Source organism: Lonchura striata, chromosome 5 (assembly GCF_050655825.1).
Source record: "Lonchura striata isolate lonStrDom1 chromosome 5, ASM5065582v1, whole genome shotgun sequence".
NCBI classification, from domain to species: domain Eukaryota; kingdom Metazoa; phylum Chordata; class Aves; order Passeriformes; family Estrildidae; genus Lonchura; species Lonchura striata.
The window spans coordinates 62292044-62313066 of NC_140707.1; the positions used below are offsets into that span (position 1 = coordinate 62292044).

At 40.1% G+C, this 21023-nt stretch overlaps 1 protein-coding gene and 1 long non-coding RNA gene across 14 annotated transcripts in view; one reads left to right on the plus strand and one right to left on the minus strand.

The window, feature by feature from the left end:
• Nucleotides 1-1518: 1518 nt before the first annotated feature.
• BEGAIN (brain enriched guanylate kinase associated) overlaps nucleotides 1519-21023 on the minus strand; it is a 165001-nt gene continuing 145496 nt past the window's right edge. For all 13 annotated transcript variants that reach the window (XM_085580735.1, XM_085580731.1, XM_085580733.1 and 10 more), the window contains 3 exons: nucleotides 10464-10571; nucleotides 6801-6884; nucleotides 1519-3629 (listed from right to left, as the gene is read on the minus strand). In XM_085580735.1, the coding sequence (XP_085436861.1) occupies nucleotides 2256-3629; nucleotides 6801-6884; nucleotides 10464-10571 (1566 nt within the window). In that variant the 3' untranslated portion in view covers nucleotides 1519-2255. The remainder of the gene's footprint in view (nucleotides 3630-6800; nucleotides 6885-10463; nucleotides 10572-21023) is intronic.
• On the plus strand, nucleotides 15066-20589 carry LOC146767403 (uncharacterized). The gene is made up of 3 exons (XR_014955765.1): nucleotides 15066-17852; nucleotides 18280-18357; nucleotides 19047-20589. It is a non-coding gene; the product is annotated as an uncharacterized LOC146767403 (long non-coding RNA).

Consider the following 21023-nt stretch of genomic DNA (forward strand, 5'->3'; position numbering starts at 1 on the left):
CCAGAGAAATGAATGTCTTGCCTTAGGGATTGTTTAAATTTTATATACCTGAATGAGTCAATAGTCAGGGTTTTGTTTTTTTTTTTTCACTTCTGTTTTCTGTCTTGGTGTTTCAAAGGGGAAATAAGAGCTCTTCTGGATCTCCAAGTCAATTTTCTTCAGGTCACATCCTGCCATAAGTATCTCTTGGCCTTTGGAAACCTCATTGTAAGTGTTTATTATTGACTTAATGGAATTATTTGCAGCCTGCCCTACCTCTCACACTCACTGTGAGCAAGTTTGGGAGCATAAAATCATAGGGGATGTGACAGTTTTGTACTGAAATGAGCACCACTTTGGAGTTATCTCGTGCCTTACTTGTGTGATATTATTTGTGACCATTGTTCTCCATGGTGCTGCAACAGACCCCAGAGGAACTGCAGGGACTTGATGCCTGATCTTCCAAAGAGCACAGCAAGTACTTGCACACATCAGTAATGGACAAATTTTTATGTTATACATGAAGGAAATGGAGAACAATGGGAGTAATTCATGCCAAGAGCATTGAATCTGTGGCCCCATGATTGAAGATACTTATGTGGGAAATGAACAGTTCTGTAGTCCTGGTTTATAGTCAGTTGCCAGGTAACTGCTTTCAGAGAATCAGCAGAAAAAGTATATTTTCTTAATATCTATTGAGTAGATCATTATATTTTAGCTTTACAAGGAGCTAGTTTATATTTCCACTGATTACTACCACATACTGCACAAAGCAAGGTCTTCCCCCATACATGAGCTGTCAAGAGTCAGTATTTTAAGTATAGGATATGTGAACATGACTTAAAATAATTATTAAATATTTATTGCTTTATTCTACCTCTCACCAAGCAGGAATACTGAAGCTGGGAAGAAAATCCACAGGATTTCCCTTTCTCTCCTTTTTGTTTTTCTCTTCCTTTTGTTTTGCTCTCTCCCTTTTCCTCCTGTCCCTGTTGTACACTCCATAATGGTGAAATGGTGAGAAACAGAAAAATTGCTGGAGGAAATGCCAGAAGTACATGTAAAAATACATCTTCTTGGACTCAGGAGCAAAAGCTACAGATTTTCCAGACTTTCCTTAGGCTTCAGAAAAATCACTGTTAGAAATACCAAGCTACATATTAAGAAAGGGCAACTGTGGAATACAACAGTCCTAAAGGCATAAATGATTGTATCAAGTATGTGAGTAGTAGAGGAGGAGCTTACATCACTGGTTTTTGAGTAATTTTCTGTTTTCATTCAGAATGCAGAACCCTGTCTAATGAACTCATGATTGTGGATAAACTTTTTTCCTTACTTACTTTCAACACCTGGTGAGAAACCATCCTCCCACAACCAGAGGCCATGGGCTGTGAACCAGTTTACTCTGGAGCTTACAGAGAAAGAGACTTCTTTAGAAAGCAATCCAGTTCAGGAGCTTTAGCCATTAACTTTTGCTGGACTGATGCCCCTCAGAGCAATTCCATGTTCTATTGAATGAAGGGAAAAACAACCCCAAAATATATCCACTGGTGTCTTTTATTAAGTTATGCAAAATACAGTATTAATTATGACACTGCATGCATTTTAGACAATATAAATGCAAGCCTACAGAAAATGTGACAAAGAAACCCTCAATTACTTTTGAGGTAGTATACAAGGAAAAATAGGAAAGCAGAAACACAGTGGATTAAAAGAACAAAATATTAGTATCACTTTGTGCATACATTAGTCACTCATAAATACATTTTTATGAAATAACTTAAGATACAATTCCATTTTTGTTAAAAAATATACTTCTTCAAATTCACTGTTCTTGTTTGTTTTGATTTCACATGACATTTTATGGTATTTTATCAGGTGGGTTTATTTTTTTTTGTCACTGTCATCATGATTTTACCCTTTTCCTCCAAGAATTTAGGCACAGATGGCCTCATGCACAAAAATAAATAAGAAACCTGCTTGAAGGGAAAAGAATTCTGCTCAAATAGCTTAGGATAGTCTAATAAATACATTTTTGTTTATAAAAATATTTCAGGTTTATAAAAGAGGGGAGGGGACAGTCTCCCATGTGGAAAGGATGTCAAGTGAAAAGTGCTGTATAACATTTTTGAAGAGATTTTGTTTTAAACATAGAGTACCGTTATGAATATATATTTTATAATAATCCTGTTTCTCAGAACCTTATTGTTCACTGGAAGTATCAAATGCTCTTTTCTGCCTTTTGTTTGCTGTCTTATTGCCGTTTGGGGAGATGCCTAGTTCAGAAGGGTTCCGTATAACTGTGCTTTTGTAAGGCTGTCCTTCCGACTCAGACCAGTGCTCCCAGTCCGCTGGAACTGCGGCTGTTTGCTGTGAACACCCGAATGGCTTCCTTGATCCATGGAAGACTGGTGGATTTCTGGAGCCTCCACTGAACTCTGATTGAGTGACTCTGCTGAGCTGTTGGGGCTCACGTCCACGTATTCTCTTTTCAATACCGGGCTATTTTCGATGTTTTTGCTACTGCACAACTGGACAGTGATCCTTTCGTTTTTTTGGTCTCTTGATTCTTTTGTTTTGTAAGTGGGCAATTTGTCCTGTTTACAGCTTGTGCTGATGTCAATGTTCAGGCCACTGTCTGTTCTCAGGAAGCAAGAATCCACAAGTCTGCTTTGGCAGATGTCATCTCCCTCCGAGCAGCTGTCTGCTTTGTAGCTAGCATAGATGGGGCTTGTTCGGCTGTCCCCCTTCTTGATGGGGCTGCTGTAGTACTGCTCTGAGAAACTGCAGGGCGACAGCCTGCCAGCGTTCCTGTAGGAGTACGCTCCAATGTCCTCCACGCTCAGCTGCCTCCATCGCCCTGGCAAGTCTTCTTCTGAAAGGTGGGTGCTCCTGCACTCATTCCTCATTTTCTGGTTTGCCAAAGCCTGCTGTGGTGTTATGGCTGAGAAATGAAAAGGTTCGTTTGCATACGGAGGCAGAGTCCTGGTAAAAGTGGGTGAGTTCTCGTTGTCGTCAGCGAGCTCCATGTGCTGCGCGGGCTTGGGCTTGGCAAACCTGGGGCTGCCCTGATGCTCGTAGCCCGCAGGTGACTTCCTTTCAAACAGCTCGTCCCGGTTGCTCATGTAGATCGCTTGCTGGGAGGCTGTCAGAGTGTTGGCTTGGGCGTTCTCCTTCTCCTCAGACGTGACGCTGAAGCTGGAGTAGGAGCTGGAGGTTGGCAGAGAGGTAATGTACTCTGGGAAGGCTTCGTGGGAGAAGCTGGAATGGAAACCGTCTTCTTCCACAGTGCTCTCTGTGGAGTTTTGGGACCGCAGGAATCCCACATCTTTCACCTGTGTGTCCACACTCTGCCGCCTCTCCCTCCTCCTCTCCTCGGGGCAGTAAAGAGCCGTGTCGCTGCAGTAGATGTCGGACTTGTACTGGGGTCTTTGTCCGACTTTTCCAGCAGAGTCCTGAAAATTGAGATCCCTCGTAGATGGGCTTGACAAGTGTGAGGACAAGCTGTGTGGGTCTGGTTTTTCCAGTACTTTGGCAATGACGCAAGTGGGAATGGTGTCAGCATAAGAAGTGTGGCACAAGGGGACAGAAAGACTGCACCCATGCTTTTCCAGGTGGATGCTGACTCTTTCCTGAAAGTCTGTTGGCAACTGCAACATAAAGAGATGGCAAGAAGAAAAGGGTGTATCAATAGAGGTGTCAGATAAGTGCTGTTTATGACATTACATAGCTCACCCTACCTGGTTCTTTTTGATGGCCACAATTTTTATGCGTTTCTGGAAACAAATGTAATCAAATGAATTTTGTTTGTTTACTTAACATTTGTACATCTTCATCTGCTTTCGCTCACGGATAACACTGTGAAACTGAAATGTTTCCTTCCAAATTAATTCAGGTTGGATAGGAATGATCATAGAATTGCTAAGGTCAGAAGAGGCTTCTACACTCATCAAGTCCAGCCATTAACCCAGCACTTACAGGTTTATTTTACTGATGTAAATAAAGTATGTAGTAAACAACAATCTTAAAAAGGCAGGTAGGGAATTACAGTCTACAGCAACACTTTCCAGACTGTGTGCTTGGGTGTGACTGCAGTTGGAGTGTGAGTGTGCAGAGGTCTCTGTGGGGGTGAGGAAGCAGGAAGAGATCATATCTATTCTGTTCTTTTGTCTTTCCTCAAGCTCATCGTGCCTACAACCCCATGTCAAATTGGCTCCTGCCCTCCAGCATCACCTTTGATAAGCAATGCTGTTTGAAGATGCAGAGAAGCTGACTGACACTTATAGAAGTGGTGCTGGCTGTTGTGACAGGATTATGCCTGTGCTGGGAAGAAGCAGATCAAGCTGGCTTCCTTGCCCCTCCAGTTGGACACTGCTTGTCAGATCAACCATCCATATAAGCCTCAACATGTCGTAACTCACTGGCAGAAAAAAGCATTAAGATCTGAATTGTGACTCCTGTGACAGAATTAATCAATAAGTCTGTTGTGTATCAGAAATCCTATAGGCTTTTTTTTCTTTAGAAAGTCAGGACCAGGGCTGTGGATGGTGGTTTCACCTGCCATTCTGTCATGTGGACCAGAAAAGAGAAGAGATGACAATCCTTGGTGGAGCCTGCTCAGGTATCACCAAGCATGCTTTCTTGTCAAATTTTATCTGCTTTTCTCACTTGAAATCTCTAACAATGATCAGAAAGCAATATGAGAGAGGTCTCTCTCCATATTTCTTGCTGGAAATCAGAATTCATGTTTGGAATAAGTTTTGAATTTGTGATTGCATTAGCTCCTTTGATATTCCTGTTGATTTGTGCCCCTCGGGAAGTAATCCCTTCGGTTCTGGGCTAAACTGTGATTTACTTAGCACTTTCTTTTTATAACTAGAAATCTAGTTCCTCTTTACAAAATAATCAATGGTTAACATTGTGACCTTAGCAATCTCACTTCCCCCTTAAATTTCTTCCTCTAGAGGCTAGAACTCTACAAATACTGGTAGTTTTTGACAAAGGAAAGTTAAGGTGCCTGCTCCTTGTCATGGCCTTACATTTTGTAAGATATGGAGATCCTCTTTTAATTTCATTGGGAATTTTTTAAGCTGTTTTAACCCCCAAACCTCACTGTGTTCACAATACAAGCATATAGTGAAATGACATTCCTGTTATTTGTAGCAGGACAAGTGTTTTTTCAACCAATAGACCTTCCAGGATATTTTGGATTAATCATTGTGCTGCTAATTAACTCATATGTCCTCCATTGGAAATAAATGATGCTGTCTGCCGGCAGACAGCAACATTAGTCATAGTAAGTACAGATGCAAAAAAGATTGAATAAACAGGTTGTAAAATAGGCCTGGTGTAAATTGCCATAGAAATGAGGAAAAGAAATACAGTTAATTTAATGTGAAAATACTGTATGGGGCAGCTCTTATTTTAGTATCCTGCAGAACCCCTGTTTGATCTATCTTATACACATTATTAAGATTATAAAATGTGTGAAAAAGAACATTAATTTGTGGGCACTGCACTGGAAACTGGAATTGTTAAATGATAGTGCTATCACATTGCTATATTTTACTACAGTTTAGGTTTCTGGATAACATACCATAGTCCATCAGGCAATATTTGCACTTGTAAAAAGTTTATTGCCTGTAACAGCACCTTCATACTAGCTAAATTAATAAATGCTTGGACTAATGAGTGGAGACTACTTATTTAACTGAGTATATGACAATCTGAGAAACTGTGGAGAGGTCTCACATTTGTGATAGTTACCTGCAAATAAACAATTAAATGCTTTAAAGGTCCTAATTAGAACAGGTAGGGTGCTTTCAAATGTGAGTAATATAATGATAATTCCTTGACACAATTTGCTAAGGGAAGTCAGTTAACAGGAAAAAAATAACAGGACCAAGATAATGGTTAATTTGCAAGTTCTGTCTCCATTCCATAAAATAATTGTCTGGTGGACAGAAAAATCTTGCTCCATTTATTTATCAGGGTTATTCAGTGCTCTGAAGCCATCTACTCACTTAGAGATGGTTTGTACATTCCAAATTTAATTTTGCAATATTCCATTGCAGAATTGCACAAAAGCGGCCATTTGGGGGGATGTTGACCTGATGGGACTGAAGAAGGAAAGACTATTCTCTGTAACCTTCACTGAAGCAATATATGTGGGGAAGGTGCTATTGCTTTGTGCAGGGCTTGGATCCCTAAAGAACTGTCTTCTTTACTAAGATAGTATTTGCCTCCCCTTTAAGGAGCCCATTCCTCAAGCCTCGTTTCCTTGGAAGAGAGGATTATTAATTAAAGTTTATACTTTATGATTGGAAATCAATTATTCAGTGCTCTGGTTTCTTTAGCAAAAGATATTTGTTCTGGCAGTCCATTTTAAAATTCGGGTTTGGACACTAGCTGGACTGGAAAATAGCTTCAGGAGGAAAATTGATCATATCAGAATCTCTGACGCCTATGGCTTGTCATTTCCCTGCTCTCACCCCCCTGCTCCTGCACAGCATTTTGCATTCTGGAGTTCACAGCACAGCAGTGTTTTACAAAACCTGTGCTTTACAGGCAATCAGTGCAGTGGATCCTATTCTAGTGGCTAGGAAAGGTTTGGGGAAAGAAAGTGCCTTCAAGTTCCAGCATGGGCTGTGATTTAGTCAGCACCTCCCTTGACTGCACAAACACCAGCAGGTGCACGAGGCCTCCTGTGGCTTAAAGGGGGAATAAAAGCCTTAAGGGCAAATAATTCTGGAATTGATACATGCAAAATAACCTGTTTTCCATACAAAATTTATGTCATTGAACAAGTTTGGCCACATTACCTCTGAAAGTTTATGTGCCCTGTCATAGTTCTTGCTGCACTGGAGAAGCTGAGCAGCTAAATTGCAGTCCTTCCTGTAGAGCTCCTGGAAAAAACAAAAAATAACCTCTTTAAATCTTGCAAAGCGCTTGTGGCTTTCAGCCTTTCTCCCATGCCTGATCAATCTTTTCAAAATTCACTTTGGGGAAATTTGGAGCATACTTTAATTTCTAAACAAATTAAGATGCTTTTTTGTTTCTTGCACAACCTAGAGATATTTCCTCCTCTGCTCTGTGAGGGCTGATAAAATGACTAAGAATAAACTTTTGAGACCTGTTACAACAGAACAGTAATCTGCATTTCAGAAGATAGATACTTTCCATTAAGAACTGAATTTTATATTGTTAACAGGCATGGTAGTGTGAAAGCTAAAAACCATGATCTTTTAAGCAAAAAAGAAAATTTTTAGTGGGTATTATCCAGGTGAGCACTAAAATACAACTTTAGAAAAAGCTAAAATAATCTTATGAGACTCTGGGAGAAATTAATTACAGAAATATACATTGTGTTGGTTTTTTAAGAAGAGAGACTCTCTATCCTTTTGATATTTCTGGATGGTTCCTGGCTTCTTTAATATCTTGCAGAATGTAGCTATAGAAATATATTAAATCTCACTGCAAATATTTGATGCTGCAGAACAGAATATTTTCACTGGTCAAGAAATTACCATGAGAATTCCACACAAGGAAGGAGAGAATTTAAGCAAGCTTCTTATACTATCTTGGTATTGAATGGCTCCCACAGCCTATGTAATGGGAAAATTCAGCACACAGATTTGCCCTTCACTTAAATTTAATTTAGCACACATGACTGTGTAACTGTATCCTTCAACTAGTATCTCTGTCTCCCTGAAGGTAGGAGTTGTATTTTGTTTTTCCTTATCTAGTTGCATTAAAACAAAGGTTGGCTTCAGTAGCTGACTTTATAGGTGGGCAGAGATGAGATATACAAAGCATGAAAGTGCTACAGGCACTGGGCTGTGTTAATCTATAAAAATTAGTATGTGTTTGTAGACAAAAGGAGTGGACTACTGATATAATTTGGATTTTCTCTGATGTTAATGCCATAATTTTATTGCATGCCAGTTTTTATGGCTACATTAATTCCCTTAAAAACTCATAGAGAAATCTTCAGCGAAAAAGAAAGTTCCTCAGTTTTAAAGGAAAATTCTGTAATAAGAGAAGCAACAAAGATATTCTTGTGAGTCTTTCAGTCATGGGGATATTTGTCCTGTGAACATTAGTTCATATTTTTTCACATTCAAGAACCTTTAGGCACTTTTGTTTTGTGATTTTTTTCTCCGTCTTTGTGATATTTTATACATGCCCCTTCTGCCTCAAATGTACTGTATTCATTTATGTGGATCTCAAATTTATATTAGGACACACTATTTTCATTCCTGAAAAAAACCCCAAAATTTCAACTTAGAAGTAAAATCTGCTGCACTTGCATGTGACTCTGATATGTTGCATATACATTAAACCCAATATATATTGCTGCACAATGTATGGCACAGGCAAGTACCCTGAGTCCCATATGGCATTTCCAGTCACACAAAAATGATATCTCTCCAGAACCTAATCCTTTCTTCAAAAGCTCTGTGCCTCTCTTTCTGCTCAGTGGTTGTCATGGAGAGCACGAAAAGCATTTCTGACACTTTATTTTTAGCAGCTTTAAAAATTACTACAGAAAAATTACATGTGAGCTACATGTGCCACGTGTACTTTGTTCTCAACCTGGTGGGCCAAGCCATGTGACTGGAGTGACCTTCTCTCCTTTAATGTTTGCCTGAATGAAAACCAGCCATATCTGTGGCAACTAGAACTATAATTAATGCCAGAAGTGTTTCCCACAGTTTAAAATATGTTTTTATATCAAAAGCATAATTTTACCTTTCTGTCAGAAGAGAGAGGAAAAATATAATTGAAGAAAGAAATATTGTTTAGATAAACATTTTCCCCATGTAGGATACTTCAGTTTATCACTTCTGTACTTATTAGGTATAATATTAGTGGTTTATTTTGTAGTCCTTTATTTTAAAATTTGGAATATAACCTTTACCCTTATTAGTGACACGATACATAATCATAGATTATCCTGAGCTGGAAGGGACCCACAAAGATCATCAAGTCCAACTCCCAGCCCCGCACAGCATCATCCCCAGGAGACACACCCTGTGCCTGAGAGCATTGTACAAACACTTCTTGAGCTCTGTCAGGCTTGGGGCTGTGAGCACTGCCCTGGGGAGCTGTTCCAGAACCTTTTCCTGATATCCAGCCTAAATCTCCCCTGACTTAATTTCATGCTATTTTCTCAAGACCTACAAGGGCAGAACTTTGTCCATGGATCAACCTCAAGTCTGAAGAAGTGGCACTGTTATTTGAGGCCTCTGGACCATATTCTATTGCTCAGAGTAAAACTGTGAGTACTGAAAACACTTCAAACCTGACTCCATGAAGTAGTACAAATGCATGCATACTTAAAGAGAGATTTCTGCAACTTTCTTCCACCTCTATTTTAAATCAAAAATAACTCCACTGATTTCAGATGAATTAGTCTGGAGGTATACCTGTGCTTCCAAAACCTGGATGTAGCCCATTACTTTTACCACACTCCGTTACACATAGCTGTTAGAATGATGAAGTAACTCTTCTTTCAGCTCAACTTCTATAAAAGTTAGGGGTCAGATTGGGAACTTTTTATTTCAGTTGGAAAGCTCTTAATTGCACAGGCAGAGTTCACATCAACAGGCATTTTAATGAGATTAAATGCTCCCAGCTATGATTAAGAGTACATGTGAAATATGGGAAGATTGAACGTAAGATGCTGGAAAATAAGTGCTAACAGAAACACGTCTTCTGTAGATTAATTTTTTATTAAATGTGGAAGGAATGGCACAATAATGAACTAAATGCCTGCAATATTCCTCTCTTTGCTGTCTTTGTAGGTTTGTCTCAGGAAGGATTTAATGAGCTTGTTGCCAGCTGCAATACTCATGCCATTTTTCAGTAGTGTTTAATGAGATGGAGGGTGACAATTGCCAGAGATGTTCCCTGTTTTGTCCCACACAGAGACAGGTACATTTTTACACATGAGCAGCTTCTGGGGAAAGCCTGGCTCCTGCTCCCTGCAGGAGTGGTCTGAGTGACCCGGCTGGGTCAATCCTGCCTTCTGCTAGCAGAGCTGGCTTGTGCTGGGCTTTTGGTGAGAAAAGACCAAAAGATCAAAGAATTGCAGGAAATGTAGAGTTCTATTCTGTGCCTAAAATCCTTCTGATGAGTTCCCATTCCACACATCTGTCCCTGCAACAGCTCTGATCATGTGCTTGCACCAATTTGCTGTACTGATGGCAAAATCAATGTGGGAATATTGCCATTTCTTAGACGATTTTTTCATCATTTTCAGGCTAGATGTAAGGAATGAAATGAAAAGTCTCCCCACAACCTCATAGCATAAGGAGAGCTGGATTTACAAAATTATGGGAACAAACAAACATGAATTTTGACTGTTGAGGGGAAAGGTTACACTTCATACAAACATAAAATATTATTCTATAATTTCATAGGAAGTGCAAGAACTAATTTGTTTCTGAATATAATCTCAAAATGAATAATGAAATACTTACATTGTCTTCTGACAACTTATCTATCGTCACCTTGGCTTCTATTAAGTGATTATTGAGTGCAATTATTTCATGGCTCAAAGCCCGTTTTTCCTCTTCATAATGTTGACCCTGCATAGAAAATGGAGTGGTCAGTGTTTTTTGACTGTCAGAATATTTCATATAAAGGTCCACTTGTTGATGTCATTCTCAAATCCATAGAAAAGCACAATAGACCATATTTCTTTTTTCTTTCTTCTTGCCCCCCCTCTTATTTATTTTTTCCGTTATTTTCCTTAGGAGATGAGGTAAAGTTCTTTAGAACTGTGGAGGTCAGACTGAGCTCATGTTAGGAACCTTCACAGAAGGCTCCAGTTAGCCTGTGCAGAAGCATCTATTGAGCATCAATCAGTACATCCCTTCTTAGCCACAGGGCAGGGTCTCTAACATGGAAGGCACTGGAGCTGCTCTTTCACTACAAGAATGTTTCACTTATGCCGTTATTTCCCATGCTCATAAGGAAGGAAGAACAATATTTAAAAAGAAAAGCAGTTGTGTTTGAGCCAATTTCATTTTAGCTGTTGACTGTTCTGGGGGATTTAAAAGCCCTGATTAAGGCTGTTCATTTCTCAAGGTGAATGTTTACCTGATTGCAGGGTTAGCACTCATTAGCAGAACACAATCCACTGTGGCATAGCAGGAAAACAGTCTGATTCAAATTTCTTTCTGCCCCCTAATTTAATCTTGTTACCAGTAGGACGTAACTCTTTATTAAAAATGGAAAGAGATCAGTGGAAATAATGAAATGCCACTGGGTCCTTCCCACCTTTTGTTTCATTTTGATACGCAGTGCTTATTGTACTGCTTCTCATATCAAAAATCACTGTGTACCAGTCATTTATAACCCTGCCTCCAGCCTTACATTGGTGTTAAAACATATGGTAGTTTCTGGGTGCTCTGAGATCAAGGCATCTTCTGTGCACTCAGAGCTGCAACAAGAAGATTTGAAAAGTATCTTGAGGGTCTTTCAGAAAGGTACATTGCCAAAAGAGCAGAAAGTAGGATAAACCCTAATATACATCTATTTTGTTTAGTGAACCTAATCCAGTTCACAGTCTCAGTGGTGCTGAGCAATAGGACAAGAGGCAACAGGTGGAAATTGGAACATGGGAAGTTCACCTGAATATGAGGAAGGAATTCTGTACTGTGAAGGTGGCTGAGCAATGGAGCAGGGTGCCCATAGAGACTGAGGAGATATTAAAAATCTCCCTGGACACACTTCTGAGTAAAGTGCTCCGGAGTACCCTATTTGAGCAGGCAGATTGGACTAGATCTCCAAGTGGATCTAGTGGTGAAGTGGTCCCTTCCAACCTCAACCATTCTGTGATTCTGTGAATGTCACTTCCCATTTTTATTTGTGAAAGAATGAAATTTGCCAAATGCCATATTGCCAGGGTCACACAAAAATCTTCTCTCAACACACACTTGACATTGTCAGCTAATTGACAGCAAGGGGAATTGGGTGTTTTGAAGTCTGAATGAATATCAAGGTTAATTATCCAGCTGCAAAGCACCAGCCTGTATTAAAGGAGGGAGATTAAATTGGAAGTGGCAGCTCACATCCTAAGCTGCTATTTAAAGAAAAACACCTTCTCGAATGGTCAAAGCAAACCCACAGCTTGCTTTAAACTGGGCAGATATGATTGCAGTGTCTTTGTGAAGGTCTGAACTGGCCTATTTTAGTGTCAGTTTTCTGTGGATGGTCTGTTCCTTGCTGTTGCCAGCCCTCTGTCCTGACATTTCAGGTCTGGAGGCTGGCTCAGGATTGACACCTCTCACCTCCTTGTTCCCATTGACCAGGCACTCCTCATGGAAGGCCAAAGTGAAGCTTTGAGAGCTTGCAAGGTTCTAACCTTAGTGATTTTAACCAGACACATGGCTAAGTTTTTAATTAGGCAGATCAACGTGGTTTTATAGGAGACCCTTAACTCTCATTGATTTTATAGTGAACTAAACAACCAGGCACTTTGTAAACCTCCTGGCCATCTGTGCACCTCTAAAAATCAGTCTCCTTTGAGACTGTGACTGAAGATTACATTTTCAGAGGTATTTAGCTGTGTAATGAGGTAGACAAGTGGCTACCTAAGTACCTGCAAAAAATATGTCCCCTCAATTTTTGAAGTCATTTCATGCTTTTGAAGGATCCAGGTCCACTGAGTACAGACATAATCTTCCAAATAGCCATTTATATGGAAGATTTTATCAGTCCTTCTATGACAAGTTGTCATGCCAGGACAGCTGATTTGTAGAACTCTGTTGCTCTAAGTAGCTCTGATCTTAGTAACTGTTGCTCTTGCCTAGCCAAATTGAACTTTACTCATTCTATTTTGCAGTTCAGGAGAGAATATCTGACCGAGGATTTATAGTTTTCTGGAGAGAAACTAATAAGGCAGCAGATTCAGGCATTGGAAGCACTACTTTCCACTGCATTTGAGTAATGCTGAACCTGGCTGAAATTTGATTTAATTTTATTTCACTTATGATAAGATTTGGATGATGTTTCCCAGACTTTGTATCTGCTCAAGTGTGACTTAAAAAGGTATTCTATATTTATTGAACTGTAAAACTCATCTCAGGTTAAATTTATACTGTACAGGTCAGCAGGTGGACACCAAAGTAATAAACACCTCAGTAATGCCGTGGAGAAGAGGGAATAAGAAAGAAAGGCCAGTCCCAATCTTCTCCACCATTATTAGTTTACTTCTTTCTTTTGAAATCAATGTCATTAACAAGAGCAAAGAGCCTGTTTTAATGTGACAAAATGAGGTAGCCTGAAGGTGGGCAGGACACTGAAATCCTTTGGCATATTGGCCACACACTGTGTGTCCATCTTTGGAAGTTCAGGTCTTCAGCCAGACATTTTTATGGTGCAGTGGTGGCAACAAGAGGACAAAGGCTTAATCCTGACACCACCTATGGGAGAGCAGAGCAGCTGGAAGAGACAGTGTGGTAGTGTTGGATCACTGCATTGCTGGTCACTGGGGGCTGCAACTTTGAGCTCTCCACTTGCAGTCAAGCAATCATTTTCAGCATCAGATTGTCAGAGAGGCATGAAAGGAGGATGGGAATCCTGTTATCAATGCTATGATAATAAGTTACAAATAGAAATGCTTATTTTACTTGTAACCACTTTTGGCAGATCCCTCTATTTCTGGAAGCTTGTAGAAGCTTGGTCCTCCTACTCTACCACAAGGCTGGTGACCCCTCCTCCCTCCTTTTGGCACTGCTTTCTGCTCTGCAGGTGCTAATACCCTGTCTCTCAAAGGTGAATTAAATCCGTGGTGTTACTGATATGCCTCAGCTGGGATGAGGTTTCCTGAAGTGCACACCAAAATGCCAGAGCCACAGACTGCAGTGGTGTGAGTGGCTGGTGGATCCTTGTTCAGAAATCTTTGTTGAGTCAGCTCTGTGCATCTGCCCCCCTCATCCCTTGACACAGAGCCAGCACACAAAAACACAGCTCTCTAGAGTCTGACTAACACAAGAGAAGCACAGTCATGTGCCCACATCTGACTTAGATCAAATTTGTTCTGCTGGGTGAATCCAGCAGTCACAGCACCTAGGCTGAGGGCACCTTGCTCCAATCCTGGATTTACCACAGCCCTCAGTGCATCCTTATCAGAGGATAGGATTGAATATCTGTTCTTCCCAAAGGAACCAAATTATGTAATAAAATATATAATCTCTGTCTGGAACCCTAGGGCCTTTTTTATATTTTGCATCTATCACGGTGAAAACATTCCTTATATATTTATAGATCCATAAAAACATAAGTTGATGCTTTCAAAAGTGTTTGGTGCCATCTAGTCCCTACATCTGAAATCTGTGATATAAATGGGGTGAAAAGAATTTTGTTATGTTGGTTCAGCATGAAACAATTAATAGATAAGTGTATTTTTAAAAGTAACAAAAGTTGGATGAAAAGATCTGCTTATCTTGCATATTAGTGGATCCATAAAGGTTACTACTCTAGTCCTTCAGCAGCAATGGGCAGGCTAAAAGTTCTCTCTCTCGTAATGAGACTCCCTTCACTGCTTTCCAGCAACTGGAGGGTGTTCTACCATAAAGCAGTGCCAGCCTACTAGTCAAGGCTTGGCTGCTTCCTGTGGTCTCTGCTGTCTTGAGGGAGTTCTGATGTGTACAGACCTCTGGAAAGCAGCCTCAGATTTGCAAATGGGACATGCTGGTCTGTGGAAATGTCAGACTTTTCAAACATGGCAAAGTAAATCTTAGTGTTCCTGTAAGGAACGTTTCTGTGGATGCAATTTCAATGCTACAGTGACAATAATGTAATGGTAGTACTGACCAGCAGGGTATTAGTGACCAGCAGTATTCCCTTGGAAATACTTCTTAATAAGTAATGCCCAAATGACAGACAGAAAGAGAGAGAGAGACTTTTTCTGTTACAAACACCACCAGAGTGATACTAGTATCCCATCCTGGATGCCTTGATAGAGGTTTACTACAGTTTTTGGATGAGGAATACAGTCAGAATTTTGTTCCCTTTTTTGTCTACTATTCTACTTGTCCAATGTAGTAGAATGGTTCCTCCTGTGAAAGGAGAAACACTTTCACAGGAGACGTTCCCCTCCTTTGTGGAACAGTGTAACTCTTTTAACTCAGTACTTTTCTCCAAGACCAGCAGTCACAATCTTCTCACTGCTTATGCTTTAAGGTATCTGCTAAGAAAATGCAGGGGGTTGACTGTTCTGTGGATTGTAGTCAGCAAACAAGTGGTGACTGTACAAGTGGGGTTATACTTTCAAAACAAACTCTGTATGTTTTATGGTGATATTTTATTTCATTGAAATCATCCTATGAAGGACAAAACTATGACAAACTGGGAGGAGTGGTTGGTAGAGCAGTGGGTGGTGCTGCCCTCCACAGGGACCTCACAGGCTGGGGAAATGGCCTGGCAGGAACTTAATGAATTTCAGCAAGGAGAGGTACAAAATCCTGCACCTGGGGAGGAACAACCCCTTGCACCAATGCATGCTTGGGGCCACACAGCGTATCCTGCAGCTTTTAGGAAAAGGACTGGGAGGTCCTGGTGGATACCAAGTTCAACACAAGCCACCAGTTGTGTTTCCTTGCTGCAAAGAAGGCCAAAGGTACCCCTGGGCTGCATTAGGCAGTGTTGCCAGTAAGTTGAGGGAGATAATTCTTCCCTTCAGCACTGCTGTGGCCACACCGAGAGTACTGAGTCCAGTTCAGGCTTCTCAGTACAGGTGAATAAAAACTTTACTGGAGAGAGTCTTAGAAATGGCCAGGAAGATGATTAGGGGATTGGAGCATCACTTTGCTGAGGAAACACTGAGAGATGGGACTGACAGCTTGAGTGGGATCTTATCAAATGTGGATAAATATCCAAAGGGAGGGTGCAAAGAGGACAGAGCCAGGCTCTCTTCAAAGGTGCCCAGTGACAGGACAAGAAGCAATGGGCACAACACCAGTGGCACAACACATGAAACTTCAGCGCTGCCACCTGAACATAGAAAACTCTTAAACTGTTGAGGGTGACTGAGCACTGAAAAAGGATCCCCAGAGATATTGTGGAGTTTCCACTCCTGGAGATATTAAAAAACTGTCTGGACATGGTCCTTGATGACCTTCTGCAAGTGTTTGAGCAGGGAGTTTGAAGATGGTGCCCAGGTATCCCTTGAAACCTCAACCATCCTGTCCTTCTGTAATGTATGGCTACCATATCTCACTGGACTGCTGTGATCACTAGGGTGGTTATGATATGATAGTTTAAATTTCTGTTATTAGGAAATGCTGATATTTACATATAAGTAAATGCTCTTATTGTTATGGAGAGATTAATACATGAATAATACATCTCTAGATCCTAATAAAATTGAGAACAAGTATGCATGGAATATGATACAGGTTCACTTATCTTTTTCTCTAGTACTCCATCAAGAACTTCAAACAGACCCCAGATTTGACTGGGTGTGTGTGAATGCACATCTTCTGGAGTCAGTTATTACAACATCTAGTTATTACTGATAATTGCAGCAATCATGGAGGACATGAGTGTGTTATCTATCATGAAGAAAGGACCCCCAGATGCCCTGTGCATTCCCAGAGATAGTTCAATGACAGCACTTCAATGATGAGCGAGGATGGATTTGTTTCATAGCATCTGTCAGTATATATCTCATATTCTGGTGAGAAATTAATAAAAATGACCATTCTTTGTGGAATGGAAGATTGGGAGATTATGCAATGGTCTCTCCCACCAGGTGTGGAAACTTTTCAGTGTTGCAGAGGGTACTAATGTGGATTATTTCGAGCTTAGGTGCACTCTTTTTCCCAAACAGGTGTGTCATGGTCTCAGCTGAGCAAGGCAGTGCTCAAACCAAGGGACATCTTATCTTGTAAGCAGAGTCTTAAATAGAAACATATGTGGTGGTGGGCTTGGCTAGGCCAGGGTTACAGCCAACAAGGTAAAGAAAACAAGAATGAGAAATGTGGGGGAAATAAAACCTTTTTTCCTCCTGTAACTCTGAAAGTTAGCAGCTGCTCTATTTGCAGTACTTCCCTGCAGACCATATGCATAACTTGTTTTATCAATTGGCTCATAAAGAAGCAAAAGATGGTTTAGATTTGCAGGAATTACTGGGTATTCACTGCAGTAATTCTTGATTTTAAGCATGTTAGTTTCTGCTCTGCAGATCTTCATGTTTTTATGGCAGATGATGTGAAGGCAGATGTGTCTGTTTATAGATGCTCTGTGTGAGTTTATCTGCCAGTGAAGAGCAGTGGATATCCCCTTCCCACACTCATTTGCACCCCTGGGCAGAAACTGTAATAAAAAAAGTGAACTGACAAGATCAGAAGAGCAAATAATAATGAAAGACTTTTCAATGGATAATGAGATTGTATCAACAGATACCAGTTCATGACATGATCCTCGGGGTGCAGGATTTGGTGCTGTTAATTGTGGCATGAAAGCAACACTTAATACACATTAAATTTTTAGTTTTACTTCTCTGCATAACAATCTTATTTTGGTTTAACAGTAAAATGAATATTCAAAGGAGCTGTTCACTTACAGATTCACTGAACCCACAAGTCTATTTAAAAATGTGCATCTTTACAAGCAAAAGAGGAAAAGAGCCAAATGTTTAGAAGATTTATGAGGTTATTCTTTATCAAGTTACAAACAAAACTGCAGGAATGTGTAGGGATCTATGCAGAGGCTATGGCAGCATCCTGATTGCACTTCATCATGTACCACTGTCTCATCTTTGCTTCCCACTGCAGTAATCCCCAGGACGCCCATCCTTGTCTCAATACCTCTTCAAAATGCTAATTGAGGCTGGCTTTCAGGAATTCTGCTACATTATGGTAAGGAGCAATGACTAATTCATTATATTTATCCTACAGAATATTAGATATTTATTTAAAGTGATTTTCTGTTGCCAAGCTGTCAAAGTTGTAGGCAAGGCTGCATTATTCAGAGACAAATGGATGGCACTATGGATTTCAAAATACCCATTTTTATGGGCAGGTCGGAGAAAATATGTTGTTGATGTGTCTTTTGCCTTAGGCTTTACCTACTGCAAAAATCTGTGTCATGTTGGAGTTCTTCCACATGAAGAAGACAGTGGCAAGAACATTATTCCAATGTGACAAGCCTTTCTTATGATGAACATGTGGGATAAAAGGAAGTGACAGATGTATGACTCTTGGATTGGCTTAGAAAGAGACCGGATTGTCCTTTCCCACAGCTTAATTTTATATTTTTAATTTTTTTTTTTTTAACTCGTCCTAGGAGCTCAGCAAAATAATTTAAAAGAATTAACATGGCCATAGTGAAATGAAAGAAATGGAGATGTCAGCTGAGCTAGTGGTAAGGAGCAAAACATTTTGCAAAAAGAAAAAGAAGTTTTGTGAATGGATAGAAAAGGAGAAATTCCTCTGCTGGAGGCCACACAAGGCAGGCTGTTCAGCCTTGTAGCTTGAGGCTGTCACTCTAAGGACTGATTGCCTGGCACTCAAACTTCCAGCCACAAAGGCTCCTTGTGGAAATGGAGAAGCTACTGGAGACTGGTTACTACTTAAATGAACTACTTAGATGGTCTAGAAAAAGGGGGTGGCATTAATTTCTAGGAGTAAAGGAGTAAAATGGTCTATGAGGAAAAATGTAATATTCTGAATTTTGGAATATTCATTCATATTAATTGCAGATTATTTTAATGTGAAAGTGAATTCTAATTAGTTGACTACCTAAACAAGGACAATTTTCCAACCAAATAAAAATAGTAAGGGCTAGATTATTTACAGTACTTGACTCTTTAATAATTTGCTTTCCTCTAGAATTTTGAAATTCACATTTCCTGTCACCCTTTGACACTTTCTTTTAATAATGACTTGTGTAGAAGAAAACTTCAAGTCCCTTCCTTTCCCCCATGACTAAAGGAATGGTTTATCTAAATGCTCTCTGGGGAGATAAAGTACTTCACTCTCAGGAAATTTTTCTCTGATTTATCTCAGTCCTGTGGCAAGGCTGACTTTTCCTCTCTGGGTTCATCCTTGCAGGTGAGTGCACAGAATCCATTCTTGCAGTGAAGAGCTGTGATGAGCTGGATTTGTGCCCAAGCCCTGCTTGGACCCTGCAGGGCCCAGAGCCAGACCAGCATCTCTGCCCTCCTCACAGAGCTTGTCACAGTGGCAAACCTGCTATTACTGCTGCATTATTGTTATACTTCTCTTTCCTCACCACTCCACATCTTGGACTCTTCCTCGTGTGGATTTTGATATTCCTAAATAAATCCATGTCCAATGTGTGCATGTCTTTATATTCTGTTCCCCTAATCTCTTGTATCTGTTTAATATACATTGCAACATCCCCTGGGGTATTGATTGGGAAGATTTGGTAAGCTGTCTGAAAAATTTTAAGTGTAGTACAGGGGATAAACATAATGTAGTTGTGTCTTTTCTGTGTGAATTAGCCTCTCCTTTTTTTTATTAAAATATATCTCTGCTATTTACTTTGTAAAATCTCATGTTGGGTAAAGGTATTTAAAGTTGGTATTTCCCTTCCCCTTACCCCAATCAACCCCAGGTCCTTGAGAACATTTTGAAAAAATCCCAATAAGCTCTTTTCAAGGCAAAGCAGGGGAGATCCATTACAATAAAATACTCTGTTGAAATATCCAGCCCCTCAGACAATGTTAAATAGTGTCTTTTTGGCAGCATCCCAATTCAAACTGCCATAACCAAGTATAATGACTACATTAAATAACTATTAAAAATATATAGAAAAGGAAACAGCTACCATGCGAATTCCTTGAACAAAGATAGAATTTTGCTTCCAACCCTGCTAGTAACTTACTAAAGACCTTGTCTCTTAATTCAGTGTGGGGGGTTGGTGTTGTAGCTATTTTTTATATTAATTTAATTGTGGTTGTTTGGAATTGCTGGGGAGCCCTGCAGGGAGGGGCAGGTGGAGCTGTGCCAGGGAGCTGGGGTGGTGTTTGCTGCAGGCTGTGCTCATGGGAGGCTCTGCTGGATAGAGCCACATTTGATCCCCACAATGGGAACCCTGTTTCTGCTCACTGGGGCTGGAGGAGAGAACTCTCCTGGCAGAAGGAAAGGCTGCAGAATGGATTGCTGGTTGGAACTGGTTAAGTTTTACTATAAGGGAAGTGCAGCACTTCCTTCCCATCTGACTGCTGGGATCAAATCCAAAGAAAATTAAAGATGGATATATTTTTATGAACAAGCAGATAGGAAACTCACTGCAGTGTGTTTCTTGTGTTGATATTTAGGATGGTCATTTTAGCTGTTGCCCCCAGAGTTTGTGTAGATGGGAGAGACTACCTTTTGATCAGGAGAAATGTGACAACCTTTGTTCCATGTCATAAGACCAGCTGTCTTGAATCAGCACTTCTGTGCCATTTCAAAGCTTTGCTGAAATTTCATTTTTCTCCTTAACTATCCTGAGTTATACTGTAACTCTACAATCTTTTTTTTTTTTTTTTTTTTTTTTTGATAGTGAATCTGGTTTAAAAAGCCTTTGCGGCTCATGGCCCCATCAGCTGTACTGGCACAACTTTGTCCATCCTGAAAGTCAGACTGATCCTTCCTTTGTTTGGGAAAGAGATATTTTAAACTATTTTTTTCCATTAATAAAAGTGTGCATGGATTTAATAATCTCAGTATTTTTCTATGGCATTCAGAGATGTGGCTCACAGTTTAAATATTTTCCAATGACATTCCAAGATTCAGTTTTCTTTTGCCCTGGAGCCTGGCAAAAATTTGAACACTGTGATTTCTTAATTCCATTTATTATAGCTATTCATATATTTCCTAATAATATTAAGTCTCTCAGGTATTCTTTTCACAGCAGCTTAGAAATATTAATGTCCTCTTGAGAAGAGGCTAAAGCAAACCTTCCCTTATTTATGTCAGGGGTGTCATTGTCCAGGTCTAAGCCAGCCACCTTCCTGCCTTCATTCAACCAGCACAGAGATTTTTTCAAAGCATGAAATTCCTCATTGCATGGTGATTTTT